Source organism: Carcharodon carcharias (genome assembly GCF_017639515.1).
Source record: "Carcharodon carcharias isolate sCarCar2 chromosome 27 unlocalized genomic scaffold, sCarCar2.pri SUPER_27_unloc_1, whole genome shotgun sequence".
NCBI classification, from domain to species: Eukaryota; Metazoa; Chordata; class Chondrichthyes; order Lamniformes; family Lamnidae; genus Carcharodon; species Carcharodon carcharias.
Window position 1 is genome coordinate 6,141,396 of NW_024470624.1, and position 13,238 is coordinate 6,154,633.

The 13,238-nt window shown below is 55.4% G+C and overlaps 1 protein-coding gene across 1 annotated transcript in view; it reads left to right on the forward strand.

The window, feature by feature from the left end:
• LOC121273746 (large neutral amino acids transporter small subunit 2-like) overlaps positions 1 to 2,680 on the forward strand; it is a 163,102-nt gene extending 160,422 nt beyond the window's left edge. The window contains exon 12 of the mRNA XM_041180903.1: positions 2,531 to 2,680. Coding sequence (XP_041036837.1) covers positions 2,531 to 2,661 — 131 coding nt within the window. The 3' untranslated portion in view covers positions 2,662 to 2,680. The remainder of the gene's footprint in view (positions 1 to 2,530) is intronic.
• The last annotated feature ends 10,558 nt before the right edge of the window (positions 2,681 to 13,238 follow it).

Below are 13,238 nucleotides of genomic sequence, written 5' to 3' on the forward strand. Positions count from 1 at the left end.
CCTGTCCCCGCCATATTTGCCCCCCCACCCCCGGCTTTCCTCATCCCTGCCACATTTCCCCCTCCCACCCCCACCCCCGGCCTTCCCTGTCCCTGCCCCATTCGCGCCCCAACCCCCAACCATCCCCACCCTCGACTGTCACCGTCCACCCCACCCCGATCTTCCCCCCAAATTTCCCCAACCCCCCCCACCCCTGACTTTCCCCCAATCTTCCGCCCGCACCCACCCGAACTTCCCCAACCCCATCCCCCCCCCCCCCCACTTCAATGTAGCTCATCGAGAATGGGTGGGGTGGGGTGATTGGGTGGGGGGGGGAGACAGGTCTCGGTGCAGGTTCGGACACGGGGGGAGGGGGGGGGGGTGGGAGGTGCAGCAGAGTTTCGGATATGGCTGAAGTTTGTGGAGGGTGGGAATGCGGGAAAGTGTTGGAATAGTCGAGTCCGGAGGATCACAATTGCCCTGCCTCATCTCACCCTGTGAACAGCGGGAGTGAATGGGAAGGGGTTTGGGTCCATTGGGATTGTGTACAGTGGGAGTGAATGGGAAGGGGTTTGGGTCCATTGGGATTGTGTAAAGTGGGAGTGAACGGGAAGGGGTTTGGGTCCATTGGGATTGTGTACAGTGGGAGTGAACGGGAAGGGGTTTGGGTCCATTGGGATTGTGTACAGTGGGAGTGAACGGGAAGGGGTTTGGGTCCATTGGGATTGTGTACAGTGGTAGTTAATGGGAAGGGGTTTGGGTCCATTGGGATTGTGTACAGTGGTAGTTAATGGGAATGGGTTTGGGTCCATTGGGATTGTGTAAAGTGGGAGTGAATGGGAAGGGGTTTGGGTCCATTGGGATTGTGTACAGTGGGAGTGAATGGGAAGGGGTTTGGGTCCATTGGGATTGTGTACAGTGGGAGTGAATGGGAAGGGGTTTGGGTCCATTGGGATTGTGTACAGTGGTAGTTAATGGGAATGGGTTTGGGTCCATTGGGATTGTGTAAAGTGGGAGTGAATGGGAAGGGGTTTGGGTCCATTGGGATTGTGTACAGTGGGAGTGAATGGGAAGGGGTTTGGGTCCATTGGGATTGTGTACAGTGGGAGTGAATGGGAAGGGGTTTGGGTCCATTGGGATTGTGTACAGTGGGAGTGAATGGGAAGGGGTTTGGGTCCATTGGGATTGTGTACAGTGGGAGTGAATGGGAAGGGGTTTGGGTCCATTGGGATTGTGTACAGTGGTAGTTAATGGGAAGGGGTTTGGGTCCATTGGTATTGTGTACAGTGGTAGTTAATGGGAATGGGTTTGGGTCCATTGGGATTGTGTACAGTGGGAGTGAATGGAAAGTGGTTTGGGTCCATTGGGATTGTGTATAGTGGGAGTGAATGGGAAGGGGTTTGGGTCCATTGGGATTGTGTACAGTGGGAGTGAATGGGAAAGGGTTTGGGTCCATTGGGATTGTGGACAGTGGGAGTGAACGGGAAGAGGTTTGGGTCCATTGGGATTGTGTACAGTGGGAGTGAATGGGAATGAGGTTGGATAGACTTGTGTTGTTTTCGTCGGAGCAGAGAAGACTGAGGGGCAACCTGATCGAGGTGTACAAGATTATGAGGGGCATGGACAGGGTGGATAGGGAGCAGCTGTTCCCCTGAGTTGAAGGGTCAGTCACGAGGGGGACACAAGTTCAAGGTGAGGGGCAGGAGGTTTAGGGGGGATGTGAGGAATAACTTTTTTACCCAGAGGGCGGTGACGGTCTGGAATGCGCTGCCTGGGAGGGTGGTGGAGGTGGGTTGCCTCACATCCTTTAAAAAGTACCTGGATGAGCACTCGGCACGTCCTAACATTCAAGGCTATGGGACCGAGCGCTGGTCAATGGGGTTAGGTAGGTAGGTCAGGTGTTTCTCACGTGTCGGTGCAGACTCGATGGGCCGAAGGGCCTCTTCCGGTCACCACATTACAGGAAGGACGTAATAGCTTTGGAGAGAGAGCAGAGGAGGTTCACAAGAATGTTGCCAGGGTTAGAAAAGTGTAACCATGAGGAGAGATTGGACAGGTTGGGGTTATTCTCCTTCGAACAAAGATGGCCGAGAGGTGACTTGATTGAGGTGTACAAAATCATGAGGGGAATAGATAGTGTGGACAGGATAAAATTTTTCCCTTGGTGGAGAATTCGAGAACCGGGGGACGTAGATTCAAGATAGGTGGCAGAAGGTGTAGGGGGAACATGAGGAAGAACTTTTTGACACAGAGGGTAGTGGGTGTCTGGAATTCGCTGCCCGAGTTGGTGGTGGAGGCAGAAGCTCTAAACTCTTCTAAAAAAAAGTACCTGGATCTGCACCTTAAAGTGCTGTAAGCTGCAGGGCTATGGGCCGGGTCCAGGGAGGTGGGATTGGAAAGGGCACCTGGGTGTCCTCGGGCTGGCACGGGCAAGATGGGCCGAATGGCTTCCTTCTGTGCTGTAACTTTTCTCTGGTTCTACGGTTCTGCTAACTGTGTGATTCTGATTCTGCCCTCTCTCTCTTCCCCCCCCGCCACCACCTCCTTCCAGACACCATCACCTACTTTGGGCAGAGGCTGTGTGTGGTCGTTTACCCCCAGGAGATGCCATCGAAAGACGAGCAGGAGCTGCAGGAACTGGCATCGACCGCCTGCGACAACTCCAGGGAGGAGAAGGAGTAGGCCCCGGAGTGGGGTTTGAGGGGGGGGGTGTTGGGGTGGGGTGGGTTGGGTTGGTGGGGTGGGGTGGGGAGGGAGGAGAGGCTTCACGCTCAACAGAACTAGAACGGAAGCGAGAGACCTTGCGACACCCAGGACCAGCGGGCGATGGGGGGGTGGGGGGTGGGTGAGGGGGTGTGTGGTGGGGGGTGGGTGGGGGGGGTGGGGTGGGGGGTGGGTGGGGCGCTTGGGGAAGAGAGCCTTGGGTCAAAATGGAGGCCCGGTCAGCCGCCTCTCTGCAGCGACTTGGCGTTTGGAACTGTGACTGTCGTTGGTTTGTGTGTCGCGGGGTGGGCTGTTGGAACAGAGCGAGATCCGCAATGGAGACATGTTTGTATGTTCTAAGAAGCAAAGAGTACCGGCCCTGAATGCAGAGGGCGTGGGCCAGCCCAGAATGCAATGGACGGGAGGTGGGTGGGGGAGGTGGCGAAGGTCAGCCCAGAATGCAATGGGCAGGGGCGCAGGCCAATCCAGAATGCAATGCGCAGGGGGCGTAGGTCAGCCCAGAATGCAATGGGCAGGGGGCGTAGGTCAGCCCAGAATGCAATGGGCAGGAGGCGTAGGTCAACCCAGAATGCAATAGGCAGGGGCGTAGGCCAACCCAGAATGCAATAGGCAGGGGGCGTAGGCCAGCCCAGAATGCAATGGGCAGGGGTGTAGGCCAGCCCCGAATGAAATGGGCAGGGGGCGTAGGCCACCCTAGAATGAAATGGGCAGGGAGTGTAGGTCAGCCCAGAATGAAATGGGCAGGGAGTGTAGGTCAGCCCAGAATGAAATGGGCAGGGGGCGTAGGCCAGCCTAGAATGAAATGGGCAGGGGGCGTAGGTCAGCCCAGAATGCAATAGGCAGGGGCGTAGGCCAGCCCAGAATGCAATGGGCAGGGGTGTAGGCCAGCCCCGAATGAAATGGGCAGGGGTCGTAGGCCACCCTAGAATGAAATGGGCAGGGAGTGTAGGTCAGCCCAGAATGAAATGGGCAGGGAGCGTAGGCCAGCCTAGAATGAAATGGGCAGGGGGCGTAGGTCAGCCCAGAATGAAATGGGCAGGGGGCGTAGATCAGCCCAGAATGCAATGGGCAGGAGGCGTAGGCCAGCCCCGAATGCAATGGGCAGGAGGCGTAGGCCAACCCAGAATGCAATAGGCAGGGGCGTAGGCTAGCCCAGAATGCAATGGGCAGGGGTGTAGGCCAGCCCCGAATGAAATGGGCAGGGGGCGTAGGCCACCCTAGAATGAAATGGGCAGGGAGTGTAGGTCAGCCCAGAATGAAATGGGCAGGGGGCGTAGGCCAGCCTAGAATGAAATGGGCAGGAGGCGTAGGTCAGCCCAGAATGCAATGGGCAGGGGCGTAGGCCAGCCTAGAATGAAATGGGCAGGAGGCGTAGGTCAGCCCAGAATGCAATGGGCAGGGGCGTAGGCCAGCCTAGAATGCAGTGGGCAGGGGCGTAGGCCAGCCCAGAATGCAATGGGCAGGGGCGTAGGCCAGCCCCGAATGAAATGGGCAGGGGCGTAGGCCAGTCCAGAGAGCGACAGGCCCATCACTCCATGTTTTAACTTTAAACAAATCACAGTTTGTAAAAATTGAAGTGCCATGCTTAAAGAAACCCTATGAGGAAATAGTTATTGGTTAATTGATTCCATTAATTCCTTCCACAGAGATCTTAATTAGAGTTTTTTTTTACCATATCCTCTGTTAAACCTTGTTAATCTGTTTACTCGTGATTGCCAGAGCGCTGCCCTTAGGGAAGAAATTTATGTGACTGCTCTTGGGTGGGGTATATCTACAGTCCCTCACTTTGTCCAGTGTCACTCCAAAACTCATATAGCCATTTGCAGTGTGTCAGTCCCACCTGGGCAGCCATTTGCAGTGTGTCAGTACCATCCGGGTAGCCATTTGCAGAAGGTCTCTCGCTCCCACCCTGGCAGCCATTTGCAGTGTGTCAGTACCAACCGGGCAGCCATTTGCAGCAAGTCTCTCACTTCCACCCTGGCTACCACTTGCAGTGTGTCAATCCCACCCTGGCAGCCACTTGCAGTGTGTCAGTCCCACCCTGGCAGCCACTTGCAGTGTGTCAGTCCCACCCTGGCAGCCACTTGCAGTGTGTCAGTCCCACCCTGGCAGCCACTTGCAGTGTGTCAGTCCCACCCTGGCAGCCACTTGCAGTGTGTCAGTCCCACCCTGGCTGCCACTTGCAGTGTGTCAGTCCCACCCTGGCTGCCACTTGCAGTGTGTCAGTCCCACCCTGGCAGCCACTTGCAGTGTGTCAGTCCCACCCTGGCAGCCACTTGCAGTGTGTCAGTCCCACCCTGGCAGCCACTTGCAGTGTGTCAGTCCCACCCTGGCAGCCACTTGCAGTGTGTCAGTCCCACCCTGGCAGCCACTTGCAGTGTGTCAGTCCCACCCTGGCAGCCACTTGCAGTGTGTCAGTCCCACCCTGGCTGCCACTTGCAGTGTGTCAATCCCACCCTGGCTGCCACTTGCAGTGTGTCAATCCCACCCTGGCAGCCATTTGCAGTGTGTCAGTCCCAACCGGGTAGCCATTTGCAGCAAGTCTCTCACTCCCACCCTGGCAGCCATTTGCAGTGTGTCAATCCCACCCGGGTAGCCATTTGCAGTGTGACAATCCCACCCGGGCAGCCATTTGCATTGTGTCAGTCCCACCCGGGCAGCCATTTGCAGCGTGTCAATCCCACCCGGGCAGCCATTTGCAGCGTGTCAATCCCACCCGGGCAGCCATTTGCAGTGTGTCAGTCTCACCTGGGCTGCCAGTCACAGCGGGTCTGTCGCTCCCATCCGGGCAGCCATTTGCAGTGTGTCAGTCCCACCTGGGCAGCCATTTGCAGTGTGTCAATCCCACCTGGGCTGCCAGTCGCAGCGGGTCTGTCGCTCCCACTCTGGGAACACAGCCGAACCCTTCTTCCCCACCAAGAACTGCACCCAGCGAGTGGCGGGGGTGGGGTGATCCTAGCTTCTCCCCGGCTGGGAACCACTTTACCCCCATCCCCAGGCCACAACCAGCCTTCTGAAGAGGACCCTTTCCCATATTTCCCAAGTGAAGCCGGCAGGGCAAACCCATCGGGGAAGGGAAGCCACAGGAAGACATTTCACATGGTTCAGCAAACTCAAACTTACAACCACTTAAAGGTGCTAAATGTCAGCAGAAAAATAGCTGACCTGGGGAACTTGACACATATTTAAGTGTTATATATCTGTAATAAAGCAGCGTCTGCTTGTTTATGAGTGTATGATTGTATTTCAAGGTTGTCAAATAAATGTTGCGAGTTTTATTATTTATCTGCTCTTTGTACATTGCCCTGGCAATACGCTCCTGGATTGGGGACAGAATATTCCTCTAAACAGTCCCCATCAAACACACCCAGGACAGGTACAGCACGGGGTTAGATACAGAGTAAAGCTCCCTCTACACTGTCCCCATCAAACACACCCAGGACAGGTACAGCACGGGGTTAGATACAGAGTAAAGCTCCCTCTACACTGTCCCCATCAAACACTCCCAGGGCAGGTACAGCACGGAGTTAGATACAGACTAAAGCTTCCTCTACACTGTCCCCATCAAACACTCCCAGGACAGGTACTGCACGGGGTTAGATACAGAGTAAAGCTCCCTCTACACAGTCCCCATTAAACATTCCCAGGACAGGTACAGCCCCCGCCAACCAGAGAGAGCAGACCTGGCTCCCACAGAGCTGTGATTTGATCTGTTTGTCTGCAAGTTTGTTCTTGCTGACAAAGGCCGGGTTACATAACTCGAGGAGACAAAGGGGCCATTCAGAGGGGATTTCTGTGCACTTTCGTGCGTCTGACTCGCGGACAGCTTACCTAGGGGGAAGGGTCGCTGAAGTGTGTCGGCGCCCCCATGACCTCCACCCTCCCCTCGCCCACCCTCTCCCACGCCGACCCCCTGGATGCTATTGAACCACGCAAGCCATCACAGCCGGTGCAACATTGTCCTTTGCCAGGCCCGGCCTCATGAGGGAAAGGGAGGTTAGACCCCAGCTAGGAAAGGGCACCGTGTGGCAGGATGGATGTGATCGCAGGCTGGAGAGGATGCAAGAGGGGATTTACAAAGAACAAAGAAAAGTACAGCACAGGAACAGGCCCTTCGGCCCTCCAAGCCTGCGCCAATCATATTGCCCGTCAGACTAAAACATCTTGCACTTCCGGGGTCCGTATCCCTCTATTCCCATCCTATTCACGTATTTGTCAAGCTGCATCTTAAACCCCACTATCCTACCTGCTTCCACCACCTCTGGCGGCGAATTCCAGACACTCACTACCCTCTGTGTAAAAAAACTCGCCCCGCACATCTCCTCTATAGTTTTCTCCTCTCACCTTAAATCTATGTCCCCTAGTAATTGACTCTTCCACCCTGGGAAAAAGCTTCTGACTATCTACTCTGTCCATGCCACTCATAATTTTGAAAACTTCTATCAAGTCGCCCCTCGATCTCCGTCGCTCTAGTGAGAACAATCCGAGTTTCTCCAACCTCTCCTCGTAGCTAATAACCTCCAGACCAGGCAGCAACCTGGTAAACCTCCTCTGCACCCTCTCCAACGCCTCCGTATCCTTCTGGTAATGTGGTGACCAGAATTGAATGCAATATTCCAAGTGTGGCCTAACCAAGGTTCTATACAGCTGCAGCGTGACTTCCCAGCTTTTATACTCAATACCCCGGGGTCTCTGGAATACCTGCCGACGAAGGCAAGCATGCCATAGGCCTTCCTGAAGATGTTTTACCCAGAATAGAGAATTTTAGTTATGGGGGAAGATTGGAGAGGCTGGTGTGTGGGTGGATTTTTTTCCTTTGGAACCGGGGGGGTTGGGGGGTGGGGGGCGGGGGGGAGATTTAATCGAGGCGTACAAAGTTCTGAGGGGAAGCGTAGCGGCGTTGTCGCCAGACTGGCGATCCAGAGACCCCGCCAGGGTAACGCACCGGGGAAGCCCGGTCTCAAATCCCACCACCGGCAGACGGAATTCGAGGGGGGAAAGGGGGAGGGAGAGAGGAGGGGAGAGAAAGAGAGAGAGAGAGAGAGAGGGAGGGGGAGAGGAAGAGGGAGATAGAGACGGGGAAGAGGGAGGGAAAGGGGGAGGGATATTCGGGAGAGGAAGAGAGAGAGAGAGAGAGAGAGGGAGGGGTAGAGAGAGACGGGGGAGGGAGATGGACAGAGAAAGGGAGGGAGAGACGGAGAAAGAAAGGGAGGGAAGGGGAGAGAGAGTGGGACGGAGTGAGAGAGAATGGGAGAGAAATAGAGGGGGAGTAAGAGCGAGGGGGAAGAGGAAGGGAGGGATTGGGAGTGGGAGAGGGGAGGAAGGGGACAGGAGGAGAGCCGGAGAGGGGTAGAGAGAGGGGGGTGGGAGAGGGGGAGGGGGAGGGGGAGGGGGAAAGAGAGAGGGAGAGAAACAGAGGGAGGGAGGTGGGGAACCGTGGGGTGGGGGAGGGTGAGGAGAGATTTAATCGAGGCGTACGAAGTTCTGAGGGATGGTTTGGCGGCCGTGTCGCCGGACTGGCGATCCAGAGACCCCGCTCCAGGGAAACACGGTCTCCAATCCCACCACCGGCAGACGGAATTCGAACCCGATACTAAAATCTGGAGCAGAAAATCTTAAGGATGACCACGCACGCGTTGTCTATGGTCATTTATATATAAAGAAAACCCCATCTGGTTCACTCATGTTCCCCTTTTAGGGGAGGGGGAAATCTGTCGCCCTTAACCCGGTCTGGACTACACGTGACTCCAGACCCCCCCCCCGCACACACCGATGTGTGGTCGACACGGAAAAGACCGAGGAGGCTGCTCGGAACCTCTTCCAGAAAATCGGACTCCTTCCCTACAACAGGAACAGGAGGAGGCCATTCAGCCCCCTCGAGCCTGTTACCCAGGAACAGGAGGAGGCCATTCAGGCCCCTCGAGCCTGGGACACAGGAACAGGAGGAGGCCATTCAGCCCCCTCGAGCCTGTTTACCCTGTTCAACATCCGTCCCTACGCCACAGGGAGTGCAGCGGTTCGAGAAGGCGGCTCACCCACCACCACCACCACCTCCAGGAGGCAATTAGGGATGGGCAATAAATGCTGGACCCAGCCGGCGAAACCCATGTCCCCGTGAACGAATCATTTTTCTAAAAATTATTGAATGACTAGGACGGACATATCTCCCATTAGCAGCGGGGTCGATGAAGCTCAATTCGAAGGATTAGGGGGAGAGTCTTTTTGTCACCCAGAGGTTGGTGGAGGGGGGAGAGGTTGGCGGGGTGAGGGGGGAGAGAGAGAGGGGGGTGGGGTCGCAGGGGATCTGGACCTCATCATCGGGAAGGGTGGTCGAGGCGGAGACCCTTGTCGCACGAGAATAAAGACAGACGCTCGGGTTTGCAGCACGAGGACCAAGAGCGGGGAAGGCGGGAGGTCAGAGCGGACTGACCTCTATCCTGGCCGGCACAGATGGGATGGAACGAATGGCCTGTCTCCGTCATAAACCTTCAGGGTTCCTCCGTCGCCCTGCCCCTCTCTCCTGACTTCCAGGGTCACACAGACCCGCGATGCGCTCATACCCTCTCCTGTGTTATATTTTATACCCTCGATCGGGACCCTCCTTAACCCCCTCTGTCCTGGTTAATACTTTATACCCTCGATCGGGACCCTCCTTAACCCCCTCTGTCCCGGTTAATATTTTATACCCTCGATCGGGACCCTCCTTAACCCCCTCTGTCCCGGTTAATATTTTATACCCTCGATCAGGACCCTCCTTAACCCCCTCTGTCCCGGTTAATATTTTATACCCTCGATCAGGACCCTCCTTAACCCCCTCTGACCCGGTTAATATTTTATACTCTCACGCCCACAGATACCCCCAATGCATGTGCACCGCCAATGCACACACACATTCACGTGCACGCTCGCTCTCTCTCTCTCTCCACGCAAAACCTCCCTGAATTTTCCCAGCACTAACCACCCCCCCCACCCCTCACCAACCCCCCCACCCCCTCCCCAACCATGGCACCCGCTCAGTCAGCAAAGAACCGGGGAGCAGAGGGGGGTACCTGGGGTCTCCGGCTCTCCGTGCACGTTTGCTTGGAGTGAGGCTCGGCGCCAATTCGAACCACCCTCCCCGCCACCAAACCCCACCCCCCCCCCCCCCCCCCGCCCCCCCCCGGTCTACTCTCCCTCCCACCCCCTCGCCCACCACCCCGATCATTGAGGGAAGGCCGGGCTGATTGTAGTGGGCACCAATGCGATGGTCTGGCCATCACGACGAGGTTTTTAATCCCACAGTCCCCGTCGCTGAGTTCGAATCAAAATCTGGGTCCATCCTGCCCCCTACTGATGGAACTCCAGTGGCTACCGGTACCTTCAAATCCCGGTTAATATTTTATACCCTCGATCGGGACCCTCCTTAACCCCCTCTGTCCCGGTTAATATTTTATACCCTCGATTGGGACCCTCCTTAACCCCAACTATTCTTGGCATTGTTCCATTTACACACTCACTGTCTCCTGTCTTAATGTTTCACTCAACCTGAGCCTAAATCATCATTATTTCCATCATCATCTTTTCAAATCATCATCTTTTCTGGGCTGTGTCTTTTTAAAAAAAATAAATTGTGTTTCTCTCCCTTGCAGTTCCAGATCATCTTTCATATAAAATCAGGCAGGAGGCCATTCAGCCCCTTGAGTCTCTTACTCAGGAACAGGAGGAGACCATTCAGCCCCTCTCGAGCCTGTTACACAGGAACAGGAGGAGGCCATTCAGCCCCCTCGAGCCTGTTACACAGGAACAGGAGGAGGCCATTCAGCCCCCTTGAGCCTGTTACACAGGGAACAGGAGGAGGCCATTCAGCCCCCCTTGAGCCTGTTACACTGGAACAGCAGGAGGCCATTCAGCCCCCTCGTGTCTGTTACACAGGAACAGGAGGAGGCCATTCAGCCCCCTTGAGTCTGTTACACAGGAACAGGAGGAGGCCATTCAGCCCCCCTGAGCCTGTTACACAGGAACAGGAGGAGGCCATTCAGCCCCCTCGAGCCTGTTACACAGGAACAGGAGGAGGCCATTCAGCCCCCTTGAGCCTGTTACACAGGGAACAGGAGGAGGCCATTCAGCCCCCCTTGAGCCTGTTACACTGGAACAGCAGGAGGCCATTCAGCCCCCTCGTGTCTGTTACACAGGAACAGGAGGAGGCCATTCAGCCCCCTTGAGTCTGTTACACAGGAACAGGAGGAGGCCATTCAGCCCCCCTGAGCCTGTTACACAGGAACAGGAGGAGGCCATTCAGCCCCCTCGAGCCTCTTTCCCTTGTTCAACGTGCTCATGGCTGATCTGTGACCCAACTCCACATCCCCACCTTCGCCCCCATACCCTCTAATCGTTTTGGATAACTTCCATCCAAATATTTCAGATTGCAAATTAATAATTGATCCCGTATCAATCGCAGTTTGTCTCCTATCACTCCTGAATGTCCCGGCTCTGATTTATTTTAGACTCTGCCCCCTCGTCCCTCGACTCCCCAACCAGCCGGAATAGGTTATTTTTTTGTTTGCCCTTATCTGCCCCTATCAGTTCCCCTCAATCGTAAACATTAATCAAATCAACCCTTAGCCTTCTCAGTTCCAGGGAATGCAATCCTGGTTTGCGTAATCGTTCTCCGGAGATGTAGATAGGACGCTCTCCCCACCCCACCCACCACCCCCCCCCCCCCACCCCGGCAGTCAAGCCTGGAGCCGTGGTGGTGGGGGGGGGGGGGGTGGGGAGGAGGGGTACAGTCTCGGAACGAGGTGGGGATGGGGGGGGTGGAAAGCCAGTAGATGCTGAGGCAAGCAGGAACCTTGTCATCCCAAATGGGGGTGGCGAATATTTGGAATTCTCCAAGAACCAGGGGGGTCACAGTCTGAGGATACGGGGTAGACCATTTAGGACTGAGATGAGGAGAAATTTCTTCACCCAGAGAGCGGTGAGCCTGTGGAATTCGCTACCTCAGAAAGTAGCTGAGGCCAAAACATTGTATGTTTTCAAGAAGGAGTTAGATATAGTTCTTGGGATGAAAGGGATCAAAGGGATATGGGGAGAAAGCGGGAGCAGGGCTATTGAGTTGGGTGATCAGCCACGATCATGATGAATGGGGGAGTGGGCTCGAAGGGCCGAATGGCCTTACTCCTGGCTCCAATGTTCCTAACCCTTGGGAGTCCGGGTGTCAATCCGGTAAAGATTCACAAAGGGATGAGTGAGGGAAATGCATTTTTATTTTTGAAGCGCGCTCACGGCTGTAACGTGGGAAATGCAGCAGGTTCCCACTGACAACAATTACATACCGACCACAATCGCCTGCTTCTGTTATGGTGACGTTGACCGAGGGATGGATACGGGTTCCAGGACATCGCGGAGAACTCCACCCACCCCCCTGCCTTCCTCTTCTTCCGGGGTAGGGGAGAGGGGGTGGGGGCAGGGGGCATTTTTCACATTCCCCCTTTTGAGAGGGCAGACGGGGCCCTCGGGTTCACTGCCCTCATTCAGAAGGCACTGTTCCCTCAGATGCTGCAGCCCTCCCTCGGTGCCGGCACCGGGAGCTTGGGGCCCTGGGTCGTCAGGTCGAGTCTCTGGAAGCGCTAGGTGACTTCGGCATGACAGCTTCTGACTTCAAGGCGGGAGCAAGACCCACTGAGCATGGACTGAGACAGAGATGTTCATGTACAAACACGCATGCACATACACACACGTAAGCGTGCACACACACACACTTATGCGTGCACACACATACACACACGTAAGCGTGCACACACACACACACTTATGCGTGCACACACATACACACACGCATGCGTGCACACATATACACACGCATGCGTGCACACATATACACATATGCACACGAGTTCACACACACACACGTATGCATGCACACATATATACACGCGTGCACACATACGCACGCACTCAGACACGCGTGCATGCATACACATATGCACACACGTGAGCACATACACGCGCACACACAGATTCGCAGACAGTGAGAGACTCGCAGCGCTCGGCATTTAAAGGGAGCATTGAGTGTGGATGTGGGAATACCAGAGAGCAAGATGACAAGACTGAGACAATTGCAGGGGTTTGATAAAAGATCCATTTTATTGCGAAGAAAATCTCATAATTCTCAGGTCAGCGAGGCAGCTGAGGAAAGGCCTTGAGCTTCAGGGGTCCAAAGGCAGAGTGTGCCCAGCAAGTTGGGGGCGGGGAGGGGGAGGGGGAGGGGGGAGGCCGTAGTCGTGAAGAGAGGGAGTATCTCACTTTCCCTTATGGCCGAAGCAGGAGTTTTAGCGACAATTATAAACTACCATTCGGTTCAGCCCGACAATGGAGCCGGGATGGGTTTTATCACCGCGATGGTACCTTAGTACCTGCCGAGTGGACATTGGATTTCTTGGGTTCTGGTTTAAGGGGAGGACAGAGCGGGTAACCTGGGAAGGCCCTGTTCGTTTTCTGTTTGTGTGAGGGCCGTGGTTTTGGGGATTTTGCTGGGAAAGGGACGTGTCGAAGCTTTT